General features: G+C 35.3%; 1 protein-coding gene across 3 annotated transcripts in view; it reads right to left on the bottom strand.

Annotated features, from left to right (window-relative positions):
• The window catches only part of MIPOL1 (mirror-image polydactyly 1), a 197861-nt gene that overhangs the window by 123479 nt on the left and 49779 nt on the right, over positions 1-24603 (bottom strand). For all 3 annotated transcript variants that reach the window (XM_018082928.2, XM_018082926.2, XM_018082927.2), the window contains exons 5-9: positions 23703-23838; positions 22616-22721; positions 10457-10586; positions 6427-6460; positions 5997-6167 (exon numbers count right to left, since the gene is read on the bottom strand). In XM_018082928.2, coding sequence (XP_017938417.2) covers positions 5997-6167; positions 6427-6460; positions 10457-10586; positions 22616-22721; positions 23703-23838 — 577 coding nt within the window. The remainder of the gene's footprint in view (positions 1-5996; positions 6168-6426; positions 6461-10456; positions 10587-22615; positions 22722-23702; positions 23839-24603) is intronic.

Here is a 24603-nt window from a genome sequence, read left to right as displayed (position 1 = left end):
TAGTGAAATTCTAACTTCAGTGAAACCAAAGAGAGTTTCTTGTCCTACTAACAGATATCTGCCTACAGAGAAATCACAACCTCTGCTACATCAATCTGAGAGACAGACACTACAAACATGGATTTGTAGTGTCTCCTAACCTTCTCCTACCATCCTCTTCGACCATCTCACCAGTTCTCAGATTTCTTAATGCTTAGAAAACTAAGAATTACACACTGTGATCAAATTAAACAGAGCACTATGGTAGAAGATTAAACAGTTGCTACTCTTTTGGGGAACATTCTACATAAATCAGAAAACCCAATGTAAGACATCAGGAGGATTCTGTTTGGCCAGTTTCCTCTCTATTTCAGTCTCCAGTGGACTAAAGTTCCTACCTCAGAAGAAAAAATACTCATGATCTTCTAAATGTAGCCAAATATATAACTGAGTATTCTCCTGGAAAATATTCATGCTACAGCTAGCACAAATATATCCAAGGTAGAGTCAGAGCATACCTAATCATCTGAGAAAGTAAAGAATTATTATAAATTTTCAAATTGAGTTTATTTTTAGAAAAAGTAAGCATCCAAGTAGTGAAGAATCTGCCCTTTTCTGAGATGTAAAAAATTTTTGATGCTCTTCAGCATCTTTCTCGATAGTTTTACTCCATGTGTCCCAAATACAGCAATCACTGGCTCAGTTTGGCACTTGATGAGATTCAGTTGGTTTATTCTGAGAAGAAGCAAAGAAAACATGGACTTAAACATTTTTAGTATAACATGGACTTCCTAAAACATGGATTTAGTCAAACTTTCAAAAGATTATCTTTATTTAGGTACAGAGGAAATGAAACATCACTTTTAAAGCACTGTTCCAGTGCAACACAATCAAACAGAAAACTAATATTGCTAATTACAACCGCTGCTCGTGTAACTTGGCTATTTGTAATCTTCTTTCAGGATCCCTTTTATTCATCAGTACCTCCAAACAAGAGATATCTGTGAGGTTTACCTGAGGCCACTGATGTGAATCCCAACAAAACTGACAATCATTTTATCAACTCCCATTTCTTTACTCCCTGCAGTCACAGTGCAACTTTTAATGTTAAATCTCAAATAATTATTTTTTTAAAATTTACTCTATATCTTATTCCATATCCCTACTGCTTTCTTTCAGGACCTGGACTAAATTCACAGGGCAAAAGGGGCAACTTGCAGATAGGTGTCCTCTCTCTTTTGCTGGCAAGTAATTTCTGCATGCCCATTCATCTGCTGTTCAACCTGCTGTTGCCTGACCATTGGAAAACAGCCATTACAATGAATCAACATGGTCCTTGGATCCTCAAAGTACAACAAACATCCCCTTTACCTTTCCTCCTCAAATAAGCCCATGACCAAAATCATCCATACCCAACAGCGGCTGCCTGGTTCATGAACAACTGTGAATAGAGTGTCCTATCTCTTCTTTTCCTGTTCCCAAATATCAGTGGCAATGGGAAAAGTAGGGTAAGCATCTTGACAGAGCATCTAGGAGGACATCATCAGATGTGCTTCTGGTAGCCAAGAACTTGATTAGTATCTCTAACCAGGCAGTGTCAAAGGGTACCAACACACAGAGTATAAAACTGAACTGCTAATATTCAAGTTACTAAAAATAACATCCCTAACTGTGGTTTGGGTTGCAAAGGCACCACCTCTATCCTAAGATGAGTCATGAGGCACTGTAATCTGTCACCTGAGTATTACTCAATTAAGGGCCCAATCTTTTTCCATTTACATATGCTTTTGTTGTTTTACACTTCAAGTTAATAAACTTGGGTTTATTAACTCAAGAAGACTTGTTCACTCGTGTGCTGAGAATGCCTGTGAATCACAGATAACACAGTGCACTAAGATGTTACTTGGTGTAGAAGGAGGAAAATTGCTTTAGCAGAATATAAAAAAAAAAGTTAGCAAGAAGCTGTCTTGTTACAAGTGCAGACACTTATTAGTTATCAGTCATTAGTCGAAACTGATAATGATGGGCAGTCAAGCACAGTGCATCTCCTCATTGTTTTCAATGATGATAAAGTGCCGTCTGCTGCCAAACCGTGCCTCAAAATGGAGAAGGGTACTTAGACTTGCTTCAGATGAGCAACTGGGTGCATGCCAATTTTTACATGAACAGTCATAAGCATGTTCCTGCACAACAGGATGTGATCAAACTATTCAGAGCTGTAAAACCAGGTTTGCTTGCCAGTTATGTTATTGCTTCAAGATCAGAGACTACATACTTTGCCAGCCATGAAACCACTGCTTTTCCTTAACAACAAATTATACATCCTTAATATTTAAAACTCTATATAGAAGTGACAGAATTAAACACCCTCACCTTTACAGAATTAGTTAGGCCTGAAAACATATCAAACATACAATCTCCTAATCTCTTAATGAACTTTAAAAAAAATCACTTTCTTCAAGCTGTACCAATTAAAAGATTTCCTTTCTTATTTAAACCAGAAGAAAAGGAATTGTAATGACTAACCCAAGTCTTCAGCTGCCAACCCTGTAATGATACTAGCATTCCTGTCCATAAGGTGTGATGTGGCTAATAGCTGACTGAGACATTGTACTGTATTGCCTCCTGCTGGAAACCATTTCTTTAAGAGTATTTTAGGAAGATCACAAAATGTGACTATGCCATACTAAATGTCTGTCACTAATTGGATTAGTCAAGCAAGAAAGATTTTAGAAGAAAGGTAATAGTGTATTTCAGTCAACTGGAAAAGTAAGTTTTTTCCTTGAATGGGTTAAGACAAAACCAAACATTACAGATGAGGAAATGATGTTCAATTTCTCCTAACAGTCAGTATATTTCTCCATTTTTCTTTCAGAGGATCAGTAATAAAACACACTCAAGATTCTCAGTATCACACAATATCTGTTCACTAACAAACATATCTTAGCAAATACAACCAAACAGTTGAGTTTGTTTTTTTAAGGGGGTTGGTACAGGAGAAGGTGGATGTCAATGTTTAGCCATGCTTTAGTTATTTGTTTATTATTCACTTGAAAATACATACTAAAAGTAGCATTAAATATTTGAGTTTATACCAATTCATTGTTTTCACACATACAAAAAGTAGTTTGCATATTTGCTCAGCAATCTAGTGAAAGATCTAAGATTACATACACATGCACAGCTCACTACAGTGATAGAAGTGCCTCTATCTGCTTCCTAGTAAGAAATAACATTTGCATCGGAAATCTAAAAAAATATGCAGAGGTTCTTGGGTGTTACAGCTCAAAAAACCCACATTTTCATGACCTTTCCAAGATATGTACAGTGCTCTCCATTTTTTGAAGAATAAAAAAATAATGTAAGAAAAATTCAAGTAGAAGAATCCAAACTAGCTAATTGTCAAGTATGCTGCAACAGCAGTCCAGTTAAATGCGCCTTAGAAAAAGCATTATAAAACTACATTTAAAAGACCACTTGGAAGTATTCTGTATTTATAAGAAATGCACAGTTTGTAGAATGTCCATTCTCTAGCAATGTAATCCATCCTTCACTTGAAATCAGAACGTGCTTGAACTGTGAAGGCTTTTGTGTTATTGTTTCTCACTCAGAAAAATAAGAAATCCTGTAAGTAAAACCCCAAAAGCTAGATCCTACTTATATTCACTGTGCTCAATTGTCAAACACCAGGCTATTGTGAAGAAAATCATAGAGAAAAGTAACAGATGTAGCTTCATTAAACACAGTCAGTCCAAACCCTTGTTACTGTACAATAGTAGCTCTCTGCCATATGGAACTGGTTATGGTAGTCACTCAAATGACACTGCTGTGTCTAGCACCACACAACAGCAAGCAGGACCAGAGCAATCCAGTGTTCACATTTTGTGTCATGAAGCATTTAACTTCTATTGCCCAGTGACCTCTCAACTTTAAAAATGCATTTTCCAGAGGACAGCCACGCCATGCTAATGATTTACTCTATTTCTGCTTTGTCTCAGCCTGCTCTCATCAATTCCCCCCCTCATATTTGATGCCAGTGCCACCAAAAATAAAAAGATTTTAACTTGCAGATGTTATGAATGCCTGAGGCAACCCCAGATCCAACTTCCAATAATTTGCATTTGTTATGCTAAGCATATATATCCCCTGAATTATACCTAGTCCCTTTGTGGTCTAATGTAGGAATCCCTCTCCTATTGTTCTTGCTGTTAGCACTGTAATAACTACTGCTATTGCAATGTTAACAAAAGACTACTAATAATTCAAGTATGGTACGAATTCCCAAGGAATCATCAAGTGAGCAACACAGGTTGAAATGGTAGCTTCAATTCAAAGGAACTATTTTCTAGATTCAACAGTAACATATATTTGAAAACACATGATTAATAGAGTTTTATTAATAATAATTTTAAACAATTGTGGTATAAATTGCAAATGGTATCACAGTATTACAGCTTAATACCAAATATTTAAATTTTCATTTGGTGAGGATTTATTATTCTATTAGCTTATATTTTCAGCTGCAGTATCTACCTGTGCTGTTTGCTGATATGCCTAAAGATGGCTTTGCGAGTGGTGACACTTGAGCCATTACCATCTACAGTCATTTTCTTTATTAATTGCCAAGCTGATTACTTGGAAAAGATTATTCCTTAAACAGGCAGTTTAAAATCAATTAAATTAAAATGTATATTAAATGCCCTACAATGACATTCTTCTGACATTGATAGACATTTTATGGTCCAAATATGCCTGAAAATCTACTTCAACAAAGAAGCAAAAACTGGTGAAATGAAAATAAAATTATCAAAAGATCCTCCTCTTTTGTTAAAAGCTTTTCTCTTATAAGCTGCTCACTTTTCAAATGCCCTGCGCAAAGAAGAAAGTACATAAACTTTTGGCAGGACTATTGGATATTTCCCAGTAACTATGCTACTTGTTATTATTAAAAAATCGAAAAAAGTAGACTGAAAAAGTAAAATACCACCATCAAGACATTAACATCCTTCACAGTATATGCTTGACAGATGCACAAAATATTTTAAGCACCAGGTAGATGGGGCTTTCAAGGTTAAAGTAGGAAAGAATGAAAAAACAACAACCAAAAAAAAGTGAAAATTACAGTGTGTGTAGAGGAGACACTTTTATCAGAAGACTTCTCAATACAACATAAATTCAATCAACATTATTAATATCACAAACCTGACTTTAAATGTAGCAGAAATTAGTTAGATGTGAGCTAACTTTGGTAACTCACAATAAAAATCAAAATCTTCAATAGTGGAAGAGTCAGATGAAATTTGTTGCCTGGCATAAATACATAAGAAGGTTCATCCAGTCTAAAATCTTTTCTCAGGAGATACATCCCCTACTTCAACTGTTCCTCTCTACAACCTGCTCCTATTGAGTTAAATCTAGTTTAAAATTTAGAGGAAAAAAAGGTGGGTAAGACAATTATTGTTCTGTCAAAATAGGAAATTGCAGGGAATGAGTGATCTGAGTAGAGAAAACTCAGCTTCTTTCAAGTCACACAGCAGATGGGTAAGACTTTGAGAGTCAAGGACCACATGCTGATTTTTATCTCCTGAGTGTAAAGCAACAAAGGGAGGAACTGCTTGCATTGTTGCACGTGGTATTGTTACCTTCCTTTATTGTATATTTTTGCCACTTATATCCTTCAGTACTAGTTAACTGTCATCCAATGCATTTTACCAATACAGCATACTGCAAAACTAAGCCTTTAATAGCTTTTTAGATTGGTCAAGTCACTGAAAACTATTTTGTTTTAAAAAGAAGACAGTTAGTAATGAAGTGCAAAAAATACAAAAATAACTTGTCTCATGAACACATGGATGCCATTTTAATGGGCACTACTATCATGAAGAAAAAGTTCTTTGAGATTTTCAACAGAGAAAGTCAAATGAAATAATTTTCTTCCCCAAAAATAAAGTAAAAAAAAAAGGAATAAAATAAAACAAAATTTGGTATTGAGTGATTATATACTTGTAGAGACTTACTTGAGACAAAGCAGCATCCCGTTGTTCTATTACTGCATTCATTTCCTCAGCTATTATTTTCTTTTTACGTTCTTTGGTCCTGTGTATTCGGTTCAGAATTATAGCTCCATTCTTCAGTATATCTATCCCCGTGTCTGCATTGTTTATTCTGTTCAGTAATTCCTGTAATGTCTACCAACAGCATTATATGTTAGTCAGACATGAAGTTTTAATATATTTTATTTAATATAGGGTTTTAATTAATAGGCACATGTGAATTGTAAATTGACTGAGTGAAGTTATTGAATTTTCATATTGCAGCAAAGATGTACATTATTAGTGTGTCAATTCTTCTTTTTCCCACATCTTAGTTCTTGAAACCCACTCAATTGAACTTAAGCCTCTAAGATATAAGACTGACATCAAGAAATCTCCTCAGAGAATGGCTTACCATGTCATTTTCTTCAGGGTTAATATTTTCTAGCCTAGAAAAAAGGGACACAGAAAGCCTGATCAGTAGCATTTCCTTAGTGCAGCAAAATGAGTTCGCTTTTTAAATCTTTAGAACCTCAAGTAATTTCATTCTACTAGTCTTTAGAGTCAACCATGACACTGAACATATTAAAGTGCCACCTGCTCGACTCCATCTTTCAATAATGCTCCATATCTTCAGCACTGACTTCAGACTGTTAAGTTATTAATGTTTACTGCTATATATGACTACAAGGATCAATTGTTCATATGTGCTTAGATGAAGAAAGTTCCCCAGTGATAGAAATGACTGATGCTCTTATTTTATTTATTTCTGGGCTTACAACTTTTACCTGATGTATTTTTGTTGTTTTTACTGCACCCCAAATGTAACAGAACATAACTTCTGGGCAGATTTTATTTTCATTTTTAAGTAATTCTTTTTGCACCTCTCTCTTCCAAAATGAGGAAAAAAACCCAGTTAAAGTTTCCTTAAAAATATTTTAATTTTATATCTTGCATAAAATAGGAAGCTAAGGCAATTCTCTGCAAGGCCCTTATTTAATTCTGAAACAAACCCGCCTGCACTTTCCTCCCTTTCTATTTCAACAGAACATATATTGACCTGTCAAATACAAAGATGATACGAGGAATTTAGTCATACAGCATTGAACACTGGCTGTGCAAAAGCATTAAGTGATAGCACAAAAATTTAATAAATGGGTTAGTACACATTTTATTTTACCTAAGGTTAGTTAAATGGACAGAGATTTCTTTTCTGGAAAAATGAGCATATGAAAGTTACATTACCACTCCATTGCTACTTAGTTAATGGTGACCTATAGTAAAAGTAAGTCTGCCAGTGTCCTATGATATTTTAAAAGACAGGTATATTAAACATCTTCTAAACAGCAATACTTTTTCAACAGTGCTGAGACAGGCACTGCTCCAAAGCCATGATTTTAGCTAGCAAACATCATAGAACACTTGACAGCACATTATCACCTTTTCCTTTAAGGCATTAGTTTTACCGAATAACAGTACATAAGGCATAGTAAATCAACCAGCAGAGAAATTAATTCTTTAAATAAAAGAGAAATATTTCAGAATGTACTATCAGCGTACAACAGCTGGTAAATTTATATGGCATTCACAAGCAGCAACTACTCCAACATACTCAGTCGGCAACAGAACTAAACAAAATAAAGTAAAAGGTAACCTTTGATGGGTTTGACTTGTATTCATAAAGCAACACAAATCATAAAATAAGAAACATAATACATTCCAAATTCTCAGAACTGGCTCCTTGTAGAGTTCCTGCTTCAGGTTTTTAGATTGCTCTAAGTGCCACTTCATGTGGGACTTAAAAATGGATCTCCAGCTAGTTTGTATTCACAATGAAAGGAACAGTATTTGTCAAAGTAAATTGGCAGAACTGACCCGGCTTCTCCAGAGGACTTCTACCCTGCTAAAAGTGTGGGTCAACAAAATCACCCAGCCGACCAACAGGCTGGGTAAGCAAGACACATTAGGGAGAAAAGGGAGTGGGAAAAAGAACATGAACTTCTGCCATATGCATACCTTCAGCATACTACTGCCACAAGGGATCTGTCTGTAGGTATACAAACACCTCCTTAGGAGACAGTATTTTTGAAAAAGTAGCATCCAGAGCTGTGTATTTGCCCTGCTACCTCTCCCTGTACTGTGCACAGACAATGAGTGAAAACCTCATGATTTTAAAGAGCAGTAACCCAGGATTCCTTCTCCCCCCATTTCTAAACACATTCTGCTAATGTTACCCCCTAGGGCCAACAGGGCTGAAAGAATTTTGATTGTTACAGTTAAATAATGACAACAGAATTGCTCCAGCTGCTAATTTAAAGAAAGCATTAAAGCACTTGATAAAGGTTGGCAGGCTGTTCAATATTGCCCTCTTGTAAAGTTCTCTGATTGGAATAAGTCCAAAGCAGATGGAAGGAGTGACCTGTGCTCTAAAACTTGATGAGTGTGGCACAAATAGCCAATGTTCTTTAAACAAAAACAAACCTCTATGTGCTCCACGTCTGAGACAGAAAACTTGACCTTTTGAACAACGACCATAGGGAAGGAAGAAAATATTAAGGGTGGTAGTTAGAAAAGAAAGTTGGTGTTCTCCACAGGGAAATCTCTTATGCCAATTCTGAGACTGGGAGTAGAATCAGGGTAGCAGACTCCCCTATAAAGCATCAGAAAAAACACCCAAGTGGATGACAGCCACAACAATTGCTATTCTGTAAATGATAGCAATAAAGTGTAGCAGCTTGGCTCCAAGCTATCAGTCAAGGAAGTTACTGACCCTCTCCTGGGAGCAAGTACTATTTTTGCCATTATCAGTGTATCTAATGCCTTCTTCAATGACATGCTTTTGAGGAAGGTACTACACATGTTCTCTGAGAAATGGAATTTCTTCTCTTTTCTCATCGTTTTGCTCACAATTAAGTCATTTTTCCAGTACATCAGTAAAGCAGACAGAAGGGACTGAAAGGAAAACAAGTGAAGGTGTGCTGAGGGATTCATGTATGTCCAGAACTGCCACCCATTTGTCTATGGATTCCACTGCAGAAAAAGCAGCAATACACCAGAAACACAAAAGTCATTGACTAGGTTTGTTGGCCAGAATAATTAATTTTCTGCACGACTTGAGTGCTTTAAGCCTAAAGAACCTGAGTTTATGCTAACATTTCATACACAGTTTTAACTGATTTTTGGAGCCATACAAAACTTTCTTTATTCTTGGAACATACAAGATTAGAAGACTGACAGAAAAACTGGAGACTCAAGTAAGGTTTACAATCATGGGAATTTAAAGTACATCTGTAATTTCCTCAGAGACTGCTGTTTAAGGCAAGCTTTCAGATGCACATACACATAAAATGGGTTCTATGAAGATGTTTATCAAATTGTCCACTAATTCTTGTGAGTATGGAATCTCCTAATCCTGCTGCTGAGTCATACTTACTGTGACAGTGAGGCTACGACAAACTCTAGCAATTTATAAATTCTAGTAATGGTGCACAATCTATGTATAGATTATTGAAATTAGTTAAGATGACATTCTCTGGCCCTACCTATAAAAACACCCAAAAGAAGACAACTGATTTTCTGCCTTAAAGAGGAGTGTTTTTAGTAGAATCAATTATTTAAAACATAATTGCCTACCATGTAGTTAACTAACAACTGCACCTATTCAGTCTCCTACCATGAAAAACTTGTTTGCTTTGTATTTCTCATGGCAGAAAAATAAGAAAATTTCTCAGCCACTCTAGACCTTGGGGGAGTACCCTCTGGGGGATTAACATAGACAATAACCCAGATGATGACAACTCAGATGGAGAAGGATTACATGGAGGGGCAAACTTCAAAGCTGTCTATATCTCAGAGAGAAAAGAAACCATTCTTGATCTTTCTCTCCTGACTTGACAGTTTTGTTTAACATGAGATTGCCTATTTCTGTTGTGTTAACATGGTGTACATAAAACTCTATGAACTATTAATTGTATCCTTATGGCCTTGCAAACTGCTTCTCACCAAAGACAAGAAGAAAAACCTATATATTTTTACTACCTCACCCACACCATTAGTAGATGGAAGAAAATGTCTGGGAGCTTAAAGGCTTGATTGATTTCCTATATGTTGCAACTTTTGACTGACATTTTGCTTCTCTGTGTCAAAAGATCCCTAAAAAATGTCACATACATCTTATTTATCCCTCGATAAATCAATACCAAGGCTTTTGATTATATTTTTAATTTTTGTGATCAAAATTATTCACCTTGCTCTCAGTCTCCAGAGAAAAATACGGTCTTACAGGATGGTTAACAATTTAACCAATGACACAGTAAGACTAGCCCTGGTCTATGTCATCACAGAGAATTTTGTGCTAAGTTTTCCTATAACCACTGTCGAGCAGTTTATGACTGTCACAGACTGACACAACAGCCTTTTGCATAGGGTAGGAAATGCATACTTACTCTTTGAGAGACTGTTCTAAACGCTGGACTCGTAGAAATGCTTCATCTCTCTCTTCATTGGCTAACCTAAGCCTTGCCATGACAGCCTCATCACGTTCCCGCTGAGCAGAATAAACTTCTTCCACCAGAGCTGCAAAAGTATGTTCAACAAACAAGTTTGACATTGATTGCTAAAATCAATACTTTAAGGAATAAAATGAAGCTATGTGTTTTCAAATTCATCCCTGTAAAATCTAACAGGGCAAGAAAGTGATTTGCTGGGCATTCTGAATACTTGCTTAATGGAAAAGTAATTTTAAAGTTCAGAATAACATGAGACACCAGTAGGTTTCTTCTAGGACATTAGTAGGTTTCTTCTAGGACATACAGCTAAAAGTAATGATCCATTAAAGCAATTATCACCAGATTGCTACTATCTGGGTGGCACACAGATATTAAATATTAAAAATACTAGTACTTTCATAATCTGTCTATGGTATCACAAGAGTGGCACAGCCGGCATCTCTCTTTCTATGCCAGGTCTTTACTTTACTGGGTAATATACTGTTATATTATCTGTTACGGCATACATGGACCTGGGAGCATTAGGTACCAATAAACTAAGATTTACTGTCTATCCTTGGGAACAAACTAACACCTTCAAGTCATTTTTCATCCTGAGCTTACATTTTCTCCCTGCCTCTCCCCTGTCAATATGTCGAACACCATCTCTGGCACACTGCCAGAATCCTTACCTCAACCCTGCCTTCACTAAAATCTTTATTCATACTTTCATCATTTCCATCTGCAATACTGCAAATCTTTTCTCACACTTATCATAAAACCCTGTTGTTGCAATGTCTAGGGACTTTCAGGATGCCGTAAATAAGACCGCTGTCGCTCTAAGAGAAAGGATTCTATCCTCTCTCACTGTCACAGGCACCTCCAAAAAAGTCAACTGAGGTCTGTAGGTTCCAGAATTTTCTGTATACTCTCCTTTTGTCAACCCGGGGTTTAGCCACAGTGTCCTAAGACCATATTATGGTCTCTTTCAAATTTTAGCATTTATTTCTCAAGAACTTTCCGTATTAAGCCATTGCAGCTGGGCTTCCTTACTCTCTTCAGAACTCTCTGTTCCTCTCCAAACCACTGCTTAAATCATTAAACTAACACTCAAAGAAAGGCTTCCTCCCTCTTCACTTCAGCTTAGAGCTTTTATCCCTCCATTCTTACCTCAATTGCCATTAACTTTTTTGCCTTTATTTGTTATTTTACTCTTACTTCACCTTTTTACATTATTGTAGAAAAATTAATAGTGTGATATAACAAAACATTTTATTGCTCTTCACAGAATGAAACAATAGGATCACAGTAGCACATTTCAGTAGCAGCTATATTGCTGGCACAAAGTACACTTTATCAGTACCAAAAAAAACCCCAAAACTCCCAAGCCGACTGAAATATAAGAAGTGAAAAAATTCTATAAATTCATAAGCAGCTCAGATAACCAGGGATGTAAGATGACCAAGAAGATGAACAGAAAAAGAATCTGGAGAGATGAATTAGAAAGCTCAAGGTAGAAAAGCAATCCTCTTGTCCTCAAGATGGGGGGGAAAGTGTCACTGAGGAGTAAGGAAGCATTTTTTGCAAGTCTAGCAAAAGGTTTCAGGCTAACAGAAGATTAGAGAAAAGCAGACAGGGAAAGACTAAATGTTACTTCTGAAAGTGCAGTCTGTCCCCTCACAAAAATCTGCAGAGGAACTGCAAGCCCATTCATCAGGCCGGAGCTGTAAGAAGTTGTGTCCCAACAACAACAACAAAAGACATTCAGCATCAGAAGCACAGATCGTGAACTGTACACAAAATCTAGCAAACACTGACTTAATTCTCTTCTATTGAGTGGTGGTTTTTTGAGTTTTTTTTAAATCTATTTCGCCTGTTTGCAGCAAGAATGTTTTGCTTGATGTGGAATGGAAAAGCCAAGATGTGAGTAAGGCAGCTGCAAAACTGCATGCACACAGGTTGGTAGCCAGCAATAAGTTTGGAGCACCTGCAGAGAGTAAGTCCAATATCTGCAAAGGTAGGCAGCTCAGCAAGAATAAAAACAAACTGTATGAGGTAGGCTGTGCATTTCAGCTCACGAGACCTTCACTTTGGTTGCTGAGATCTGTGATGGCAGGGAAACTAGTGCCTCAGCACTGACTGCTCAAGTAAACTACAATACAACTGCTATGTCCTCACTGGATCTGGAATACACAAGCAGTTTGATTATATATGGTAATTATTACCTATCAATACCTTAATATTTTTGTTTAATATAGTTTTTCCAGCAAATTATGTCAGTTTATCGAGCATAATGACAGACACTTCACAGAGAACTCTTTCCATAAAGTTGCAAGTGGAAACACTATGCAATTTCCGTAATGAAAACAATTGCTGAAATTAATAGAAAGCTGTCTAAAATAACTGAAGATTTGGAACTTATTACTGTTCTGAGGTTAATTACTTTCCAGATTAGTTAACTTCTTTCTGGTCTCTTCAAGTGCATCCCTCCTTCTGTCAGATCTCAAAACATCCTCACCTCAGCAAGAAAAACCACAATTTGCTGACTCCTGCAATGGATCTTGAACATACAAGTACACTTAAGAGTGAGTGTTTTTTGGCATATCTAATTTCCTCTCTGTGTAATTATAACCAGTGGTAATAATGACCATGCAGGCTTTTAAAAGCCAGATTATTGCTTATTTGTCCTTAAACCGAAGTAATGTATATAAAACAGTATGAAAGCATTCAGAAAAAGAGATATTTTTAAGTTACTTAAGCATCCTGCTTATCTGAAATCTTACCATCTCTGATAGCAGCCCAGGAGCTAATTGCCTTGAACAGTAAACCCTTCCCCCACCCAAAGGTATATTACAAAACACTGTCTGTTAACTATTATCTATGGAAAAGTGATTTAAATTGAGCAACTCTTTCTTGTTGTTTTCTTATCCTTCCACTAAATTAAAACATTGGAGATAATATCCCAGTGATAAGATCCACCACCTAAATTTTAAAAAAAAATTATAGCCTCTCCATATCAATTACAAGGGTTTGGCTTTTGCTTCTATTTCTTAAAATTAATATTGTAAGTCAATTGTTTAATATTAAAACAGAATATGGAAAGCGTAGAAAATCATGTAAGATGCCTGCATGGTAATCTAAGTCAGAAAGTATATACTTAGCTACATGGCATTTTTAATATCACACAGCAATACTGACACTGACCAAAAGAAATTACTTATTTAGAAAATACTTAAAGTCCTTATCTAACTCATTTTAATGGTCTACAGAAAGCTAACTCACCTGATTTCTTTACCAGCCTTCTGAATTTAGGTTAGACATTTTTGCTATCCAATGCCTATACAATTTTGACTTTTATTTAATATTTTATGAATTCTTTTTTCCTATTATATGGAATATTATGACAGTTACACACTTGCAGGTAGTCCGAAGTATGATGTTGTTAACAATAACATTCACTATTCAGATTGAGCTATGGATGAGTCACAAGTAGCAATTCAGGACCATAAGGACCACAGCATTCCTCAAATAAGTCACTGAAATGAATACATATTTAGGTTTCAATGCAGTAGCAAACCAAAACATTTTGCATCATATCTAGGAAAACATGTGATGTATAAGTTGTCCACTTAAAAACTATGAGGGAGAGTGACAGGAAATTCCTCTATACTAAAAAGAGTAAAGAATATGAAGATTATCATCCCTATGTTTCTTAAAAATGCCAGGCAAAAACTGATTGAGAGTTAACATGCCAGGTTCCTAAGTTCAACTCAAGATAAGGCATACCCAGCAAAATACTAGCTCCATACTGGCACACTGACTTGATGCCTGATTCAATGAAAAAAGAGATCCAGCTACTTAGTCACCAACTGCTCTGGTTGACACCACAAAGTTTTTCTTGGAGACACCTTCCAGTGGTACACCAACCAATCCTACCCTGTCTTGAGGCCTGACCAAGAAGAAACACAAATTCTTATAGAACTCATGTTTCAAGCAAGAAAATGACACACAAAACCAAAGAAGGAATAGTCTAGTATTAAGCTAAAATGAATTGTATCATTTACTAATTCATACACATATGAATTTTAACATTAAAGAGTTAAAATATTTACATTCCAGGGTGCTAAGTTATGAAAAAAGGATTATTTTACAATGCTTAAAGATATTGTAATATATACAAATATAACACTATTATTTAGTTGCATAAACTTTATTTGTTTTGGAAGAATTCAATAATATCTTTCTCCTTGTAACTAAAATCTGCATACTCTAAAAGAGCTCTTTATTTTAAAAGAATCATTATGCTAAACTCATCAATTCTAAAACATTTTTAGTTTTTAGTAAAGAAAACAATTGTAAACAGAGAGCTTTTGTAAGGTAGATAGCTATTACAAAGTTCACTCAGAAAATCAATATAGCATTTTAGCTGGAATTTGCTCATTAAACACCCACAGCTCTAATGCAAATTATGATGGAATGAATAAAGCAAATACATATGCTTCTTTCTTTTTATTAAATGTAAAATCTACTGTTAATTGCATCTGGTATGTCATATAAACTTTTCTCCTTAACTATTAAATGGAAGCTTTTACAAAAGTCATTAGAGATTCTCTTTCTTTGACTTGTATAAATTTCAATATTTGTTCAGTAAAGGTTCACAGCAGTTAAATTACATTAACAAATATTATTAGCTACTATGTAAGCCAACTAAGTAAAATACTTATATTGCAGGTAAAACAAATCAATGGGTGTTTACAATAATATTTGGATATGTCCATTTTTAAACAAGCTTATCAAATATCATGTAATTCTTAGTCAAATGAGAGAGACTCAAAGTAGATTTTTTTATCCCAAATACTCAAATTTGTTTAGTAAGCTAATTGTTTTCTAATATGGGCAAAAGTAAATATGAAGAAGATGAACCATACCAAGTATGAGTTTACTGAGTCAAAGCAGTGTACATATTTTCTTAGTTGAACCTGATTCTTTCGGCAAACTTATCTCCTATACTTTTTAAACTACCTTTAAAACACAGCAGTACTAAGAAGGTGTGCTGGAAATCATTCTAGTTTAAACAGTGGTTCATGATTTTCCAAACAACAGAACTTTGGGAGAAGTAAGGGAAGCACGACTCCCAGGGTAAAAGTCTGTTTGCTTATTTCCTAGAGGTCATCTGTGTAAATAAAATAAACTGAGTGAGAGAGGCAAAAGAAGAAAATGTTGGGACTTAAAAAATCAATGGCAGCAGAAATCACATAACTCATCCAAAAAGTAAAATCAGAATACAGTACAGAGCTTATAAAGAAAAGATGAGATCACTAACCACATTGCTACCATAACTCAGAAGATACAGTAAATACTATAACACTACAACAATTGTGTTTCAAGGTAAGTCAGAAATAATAACAATATTTTGGACTTTGCAAGGTGTTTGTTATCAGATGTGATGAAATACTGCTTTTGGAACTGGACTATATGAAAAGTGATCCAGGAAACAGTGAAATTAAAATTTTATTAATTGTTTTTGCAACAAGCAGTAGTTACAGCAACCAGTTACTTCGAAGAAAAAGACATGGTGAGAATGTATTTTTGTTAATAACAATGTATTGTTGCAGAAGGTCAGGGTTTTGCAGTTTAAGATTTAGTATTCAAGATCAGTGGTTGCAGAACAATAAGTGACTTAGGATTTTCTTTGGCATTGATTCTGATACATTCGAAGTAATTTTACTGGTTCCTCGCACCATTACAGTAACATGAAATACAAATGAGATCATACGCTTTTACAAAAAAGGCACTGAGCATCTTAAATATTCATGAATTGACTGAAATAATAATAAATAATGGCTCAAAAAATGTCAATACATTATTTCGCTTGTTCCGTGAAGGTATACAGCCCTAAGACAGGAGTGAATATTGAAGTCATGCAAAAGATGAAACAAAGAATATTTTCTGTTTTCTGCCTTTTGGAAACATATATTATTCTGAAGGAATGAAAGAACTTGCTTGGCCAAGTCATACTTAGAATTCAAGATTCCTGTAATGAGCTGCTTGTTTATCCTGCTCAGTTGCTTCCATGAAAAAACTGTCAGCTGAAATTTATCCTGCAGAGAGGTTTAACTGAAGCTTTTTAGGGATTTTTGTTTTGTTTTCACTTTGGATTTCTGGGTAGCAGCTACGTGAATGTGAGGAATTAGAGAATTATATTGGGAAAAGGGGTGCAATGACTACATGCCTTTTCATTTTCATCAGTCTTCCCATTCCTGTCCACCACTGCTGGATCTCTGTCTGTCTAATCACAAGAAGACTCAGAAACTATTCTTGCCATTTCCAGATGGGCAATTATTTAACCATTAATTTTATTGAACCATATGGTTATATGCTTGTTCTCCTTACAGAAATACAAACATGAATGTACTTGTTATCCACTCAAATTAGAAATCAAAATTCTCTGAGACTTCCTTCCACTAGATTTAATGACTTGCTCACAATTCTTAAATAAGTCAATCTTATCATAGCCAAATAAAAAAAAAATACTGCATTGCAATGAAAACCTTTAGAATGTGTTATTAATTGGTCTCTGCACATACACGTTACAAAACGCAGATAATCCCTAGAAATGTTCAAATCCTAAGGCCCTTACACAGTTCTCATTCAGGCAAATGGCAAACTATCAGGAGCTCCAGGGCTGATTGTCAACTTAAAAATAGTGCTGACATGTTCTCTTACGAAACAGACAACTTAAGTTCCCAGCTCTCTTTTTGAAAGCTACCATTAATTTACTTTCAGTTATGACCTATAACTAAAAAATAAAAGCAAAATAGTGATAAGAAGATGATAGAACTACTTGAGTTTTCACTGGTCTGTACCTGGAGTTATACACTAAAAGTCATTTACGCCTAAATGTGACTTTATAGATAAAGCAATCTGAACAAATACTGATAGAACACACTGATTTCTTTATTGCTTTGTGTTTGTTGTATGTATTTAGTGCACAGTATTCATCTGCTCCTACATTTCCAATGCTATAAACAGAATGTTCTTAATAAAAGGTTAAAGTTGCTTAGTGGCAACTCTGCATCAGGTTTTCTTTGTGTACTCAGATCCCAATTCAATTAAAAAAAATAAAGTGGGAAAGAATAGGAAAGAGCATTATACACAGACCCTAAAGCAGTTCTCATGAAAGCCAATCCCTGTACAATACTTAAGCCTCTGCTTCTAATACACTAAGCACAGCTGACTTCAAAATTCAAACCATAATGCTGTTAAACTTTTTCTTCAGTGAATAATTACTGATGCTTGAAAATTTAATTTAAGGGGGAAAATATAAACACTGCATGAAAGTTTGCAAGTTATAATTTGTCATGTTAAGTTTTGTAATACCCCAAGAAGTAGGTTACTTGCAGACCTTTTTATTCCTGAATAAACCCCAATTCTTTATGCTCATCTAGCACCGTTGTGGGAAAGAAAGAAAGGCCAGACTAATCACAGAATTATGCAGAAGATACTGGCTTGCTTTTTACATACAAGCTCCACTCATAAATAGTTTAGTAATTGGCATCTTGATCTATGCCAGCTCATCGTATATTGTACTTGAAAGAGCTGCATGCAACTTTTTGAGAATCAACAATTCTGACAATCAGAAGGTAAAAATTCCATTGTTTCAAATTAAACCGTTAAAAACTAAGCCAAGAATTTCTCAGTCTCAATGCCCCCACCTTGAGGACAACCCCCCCAAGAATGATATAGACTATATATATAAACAAATTATGTCTAGAAAACTGGGTTAGGGAAGTATATGAACTACCTACTTAAACTGTAAAATATCATTCATATTTAGGTTTATAAACACAAGACTTGGGAACTATTGAGTTCTTTTGGCTAAAACCCAATATTGGCCTTATTTCAGTTTAATTGGAAGAGGATCTTGAATTCATCTTCTCCATGAGATATCAGGAACCTGGATTTCTGTTTGTACCAAAGGTTAATAAGAAATGTGTCTGCAAAAGTCAAACAGCATTAAATACCAAAAACTGATTATTATTCTGCAGGAGTTGTTCTGTCATTCATAATCTCTCCATGCTCCAACCTTCCACAGCTAATCTTTAATGGATGACATGCAGGAAAGAAAAATAACATCTAAAAAGGGACTTTAAAGTGAGCTTTGAAGAAACAGAAAATACTTTGCTTCTGTGCTGGAAGTTATTGCCACCCAAAGTTTATTACTGGCAAGATTACTTATTTCCTCTTACTTTACGGGATATTAAATCAAATTAACTCTCAGGTAATAGCCACTTGGATATTTGTTTTTACTTTCTATTAAAATGATTGCATATGCATATTCAGTAATTATTTTTTGAGTCAATTTAGGAAACTTCAAATAATGTTCGTGAACTTTTCCATACCATAATCAAGAATTCCAAAATACTACAAATGCAAATGCACAACAATTTCATAAAAACAGACCTGAAATAGGGACTTCATTGTAGGTATATTGCCATAGTTTCCAAGAGACTGAAAGCTGTATAACATATACCACTGTATTAGAAGTACTGCTTTCCCCTTTTTCCATACTGTATTTCCTATCATTACCCTGGTCTTTCAGAGAGCATCTGCAGAACGCTAATACAGTTTTCAGGTACTAAAGGTAGCGTGCAACATCTAACAGGGCTGGACTGATATGATGTTGATTTAAAAAAGTAATAAATTTTGGTAACATTCTTATTAGAAACAAGCACAAAAAAATCCCAGCTCCACAGAATAGCCATTGCTACAGAAAGATTTAAGGATAAACATTTTTTTAATTATATTTTCATTTAGAATTATTCTTAGTCTCAACATATACTGTGACAGCAACAAAAATATGCAAGAGCTGAGGTTCTGATGCCAACTATGTTATATCTTGCTTCAGTAATGGCAGGAGTTACTGTGAGAAAACCTGGGCTTTGATATTTTTTCCAGTATGGAGAGGCTATCACTATGCTCTATAATTTTGCCTTACACTCAATCAGCTCTTTCCTCTAAAACTTCCCATATATCCCCTATTTCATTCTTCTGTTAGGAAAAAATTAAGTCACTTATTATGTCCATCCAAAGTGAGATCTGTTCTCTCTTCTGGTTTTTTGAAGACTTTCTGTCGTTTGCAATGCATCCATCTTCCAGTCTGTCCTCAGATGTATGCTCCTTCTCTCTTTCCCTTCCCACAGGGGGCACCCATTCCTTTTCTGTTCAACATATTAAAGTTCTGCACTTCCCAAATGTCAAGATTTGTCTATTCTTCATACCCAGCTCATATGCGGTGTTCCCGTTTTTCCTTACATTACCCTGGTCTCTGTTCTTTTACAATGTACTCTTCCCTTGATTTTCCTGATGTTGCCACTACCTCTGTTCTTCTTGATGATGGGGAGTGAAACTAATGGTACGCTAATGGACACTGGCTTATAATGACACAAAATCCAGCAGAATAATAATGAAGAAACTGCAGGAATTTGTGGGAACTATGACCCCCAGAAACATTAATATCCAGTGCCTAGAAGTCTGTAACCAAAACTGCACATTCCCTAAATTTCTTTAGCCGTAACTAGCTGACATAGAGATAAGGACCCAAGGAAGTTTTAAAATCCATTTTCCAGGCTAGTAAAATTTGAAAATAAACACCTTCTGAAAATAATTTTTTTACTGCAGAGTATTATACTTTCTCTTCCATCATCTATATCTTCTGCTTTAATTCTACTTTTTCTTCTTCTTTCATGAACCACTTAACAAATTTACACTTTTTCTCTTCACTTCTTCCTCTGAACAAAGTAAAAATTATAAAGGGACAATCTCCAGATTATTTGTTTCTGAAGACTGCAGTAGCTTCATTTAAAGATGGCCTTTGTCTTCATTTTTTCTGTTCTTTCCATGGGACGTGTTTAGGTAAAACCCATCAATTTGGGGGTTACCTTTTAAAACGGAATTGTAATACTCCTCAAGGTAGATAACACTTTTATGGTGTACCTTTCTGATGTTCTTTACAATATAATTTTGTGGAGTCACTTACTTATCATAAAGTCAGTACTAAGTAATAATAAAAATGCAAACACCCATATTTACAAGCTTCAGTCCACCATGTGTTATACACGGCAGTAATTAAACATTAACTAGTAGCATGAAATCACAGCAGCAAGTGTTCTCCCTTCCTCAAAGAACTTAAAACAAGGGGAAAAGTTTTTCCTTAAACACAGTCTCTTCTTTATTAGGTTCTGCTTGTCCACTAGAGCTCTACCCAAGGCTTTTATGAGAGAGAGAGAGACACAGACCTCCACAAATTCGGTTTGGTTCACATCATTCCAGATTTCAAATCATTTATCTATACTTGGTAACATTCTTAGAACTGTAAGACAGGAAGCAAAAAAACTGTGAAATATTAACAATGCTTCCTTTTGGCAAACAGCTTAAGTAGTAAGGAGCCTCTTGCCCTCTCTCTCAGCATTTAAAGGATTTTATACTTCCTGTACTCATAAAAAGAGAAAAAAAAGGCTATTTTTTAAAGGTCATCCTTACTACACATTGTAGCTCTCTTTAAAATTTGGTTTATTCTTACTTTTAAAACAGAATAAGTATGTTAAATTCTTATATCCATATTCATGCCATACTATTTTGAAGAGAAAAATACGCTCAGGACATAATTAGAATGTTTGAACAGTAGTGTAGGGAAACAACAATTTACCAACAAGTATTCCTACTGCATCGAAAAAAATGAAACTAAACATGTTTTTGACACACTTTTCTTTCCAGGTTTTAATGAGCAATGAACACCTATATCAAAGAGAATCAAGTACAGAGGTAAACCACTGGGCAAATATCCAGGAACAAACATGAAACTTCAGATCCAGCCCAAACCATTTGCATTAGCCTTTGACTGCTAGATGTAACAAGGATAGAGAGTGTGGATTTTTTTTCTTATGAAAATAAAGCAAGCAGTTATGTGAAATTGAATAAGAATAAAATTATGCCTGTATTTAATTTTTTTCCTAAGATGTCAATTAGATTTTCCTTTCCCTTCCCCCACCACAGAAAATCTAGGAACTGTCTCTTCTATCTATAATATTCACAGTATACTGTATTCTCAGGAGTTTGATATTAAGTGGAAAGTCAGCCATCTGTTTTTCAGTTAGAGAGTTTATAATCTGCTCTTTTTACCTGAAGACAATTACTCCTCCCTTCAGTACCAACATTTTGGAGACAGGTATTAGTACTATTAATACATTATGAAGTGTGTAAGATCCATAAGAAAACAGTTTTACCAACCTCACACTTTCTTTCTGAACAAATGATACAATGTATTTATAAAAGCACTCTCATTCATTTTTTAAAAACACTTTCAGAAAAACCTTAGAGCATTTTTCATCCACTAGGTACACTGTATACACAGTCACTTCTCAATAATAAAAATACTCAGCTTCATTATGTCAGCAATACCTGAAAGCATAGAATACAAGCTGTTTTCATGCTTGTATGTCTCCCCAAAGAACAATTAACAACAAATATAAGCATGCATTCACTTTCAGCTATAAACTTAAAAACCTTTCAAGAATTCATATGCACTTCATTCACTGGAGACATACCATTATTTGACAAAAATTCATTATAACTACCAGAAGAGTAGATTTTTCAAGAACAGGTTTTTCAAGAACAGTGCAGGTCTCTAGTTGAGGTGAATGTGTGACTATCTCCATGCACGGGGAGGGGGTAGTATTGCTCTGAACGAGCTAAAACAATAAGTGGTATTTGAACTGCTGGTTGAAAGGTAGAGGCACTGGTAATCATTATTTCCCCTTGTTTGTTCAGGACCTTCCAGCAAAACAAACAACCTTTTTGTGATTGGATTGACATGGTGTTAACAATGCATTTAATGCCCAAATCAGTATGAATACAGGTAAAGCTCCTACTAATACCAGTACCAGGATGTTAAAGCCACCTATTTTCTAAGCAACTCTAAACAGCCACATATAAAAAAAACCCTCAAATCTTCCCTCCTTTAGTAAATAAAGCTAACGCTCACTAGGCCACGTCATATAGCAACCACAGGTACTGTAGGAGCCATACAGCCATCTGTTAAACGCTTGCCTACTGTACCTGCAATCTTTTCTGCAATCTTAGCTTCTGTAGCTCTCTCTTGTAGTTCTAAGTCCAGTTTCATTGTCTTCAGCTCCTTGTCCTTTTCAGCCAGATTATCTTGAAGCTGAATTGAACAAATGTACAGTAAGATTCTTATCCGGCTGAAACAGCTCTTTTAACCACAGCAAAATTGTAAATAATAATTTCTTACCCCCAAAATACAAACACTAAGCATTACAACAAAAGTTCAATTTATTACATTTATTTGTTTAAAGACCAAACATTAAAAATATCTATTTTAACATCTGACCTATCTGTGAGCCAAGTAGCACATTGCCACTTGTAATTGCATGCTGTTGTTTTGACTTGGGATTCTCTTCTTCAGGTATTGGTAGCCTTCTTGCTAAGGAAGTTCAGAATTAGATAGAATATAATGTAGGTGGTGTCTGCATAAGCAGCCCGTTTCCTACCAAGAGTACTGCCATCACAGCATGAAGAGACTGTGGTGTAAATGCATAATTTTTCATGTTCATTATCAGATACAAAACTGGTATTCTTTCACATATTGAGGCCTTTCTTTTAAATGGGTATTCACTAAATCTGTTCTTCGAGAGATATCTGAGCTTGCCATTAAATATTAAATGGCACTTCATGGAAAGACTATAGACTGTTATGTTGTTTAGGTGCATACAACCACAACTAACTAGAAGCAATGCAGTGTTCAAGTAGGATGGAATTTTCTTCCTCTCAACAAAGAGAACTTATCAGGGCACATTCGTTATCTGGGCCACAGAAGCATCAGAAGCATGAGCTCCAGATTCTATTCATGAAGTCCTGGCTTTGTCTTTGGTCCTCCTTGGTTTTCATCCAGGGTGCAAGAACTTATGTCACTGATTAAAAAAATCAGAGGGTAGGTTGAATGTTTTTTTTTTTTAATTCCAGAGAAATGGTTGTTAAACAGATACTAAGAATCCAAAATGTCAGGAAGCTACTGATTAGTACTCTCAAATAAATAACAAAACTAAATCAGAAACAATTTAAAATGCATGTTTTACAAGTCAACCACAAGAAAGCAAATACTGTGATCTGAATATCTCAATTGTACCTTTTTATTTTTGGCCCTCAGCATGTCCAATTCTTTTAAAAGGAATGCAGTTTCTGTTTTTCCATCTAAATCTGCAGCATCCTTCCATGAGGGTGTAAATTCAGGGAGCATTCTGTTAGCCTTTCTTTCTACAGTACTGTATTTAGGAAGGAAAAAAAAAAAGAGAGAGACAAAAATAACCTCTAGATACTATTGCCCAGACATTATAAAACTCAAGCCTTTTCCATGTTCAGGAGATGCTTCCATGACCAAGTTTAAATATAATTCATCATCATCTTAAACTGAAATGTTTTCTTTCCTCAAATGAATTTTTTCCTTTCTCCTTAGAAGAAAAAAATACAAATCACATTGATGGTACACCAAGACCAGAATCTACAATGTAAATCAACACGGACTCAACATTTCCTGGGTTTTTCTATATCAAGATATTTTATCATATATTCTAATTACAATCTATTTGAGGAAGGACATATTTTGTGCAATTTATACAGTATCTACTATAATGAGGTTTTGGCACATAGCTTTAGGATCCTCCATGTAACATACTTGCAGATGATATGGTTTAACATGCTGACTGCTGTGGGAGGTTAATCTCAGTGTTCAAGACCAGCCTGAGTGCCAGTGGGAGTGGCATTGGTGAAGGGTAGGAGCTACAATCTTTGGCTGACTCTGTGCTGGGCTGTACTTAAGCACTCGGGATTATATTTGGCTTTTAGTGCAGGATGCATTGCCCTAATGGCATATGTCAGTCCCTAATGCAAAAAAAAGGCAACAAGACAAATGAAAACGTGCTGTGGATTGGGTTTGGCCCAATAAAACACCACCAGTTCATAATAAAGATAACAAAAGCAGGTGTAGAATCTGCTACACAGGTGAGGAATTAGTATATTTTTCAAAAGTA

This window comes from Manacus vitellinus, unplaced genomic scaffold (genome assembly GCF_001715985.3).
Source record: "Manacus vitellinus isolate BGI_N305 unplaced genomic scaffold, ASM171598v3 scaffold_6_pilon, whole genome shotgun sequence".
Taxonomy (NCBI): domain Eukaryota; kingdom Metazoa; phylum Chordata; class Aves; order Passeriformes; family Pipridae; genus Manacus; species Manacus vitellinus.
The sequence above is the reverse complement of the archived record's forward strand: the minus strand, read 5'-3'. Positions and strand labels throughout refer to the sequence as shown.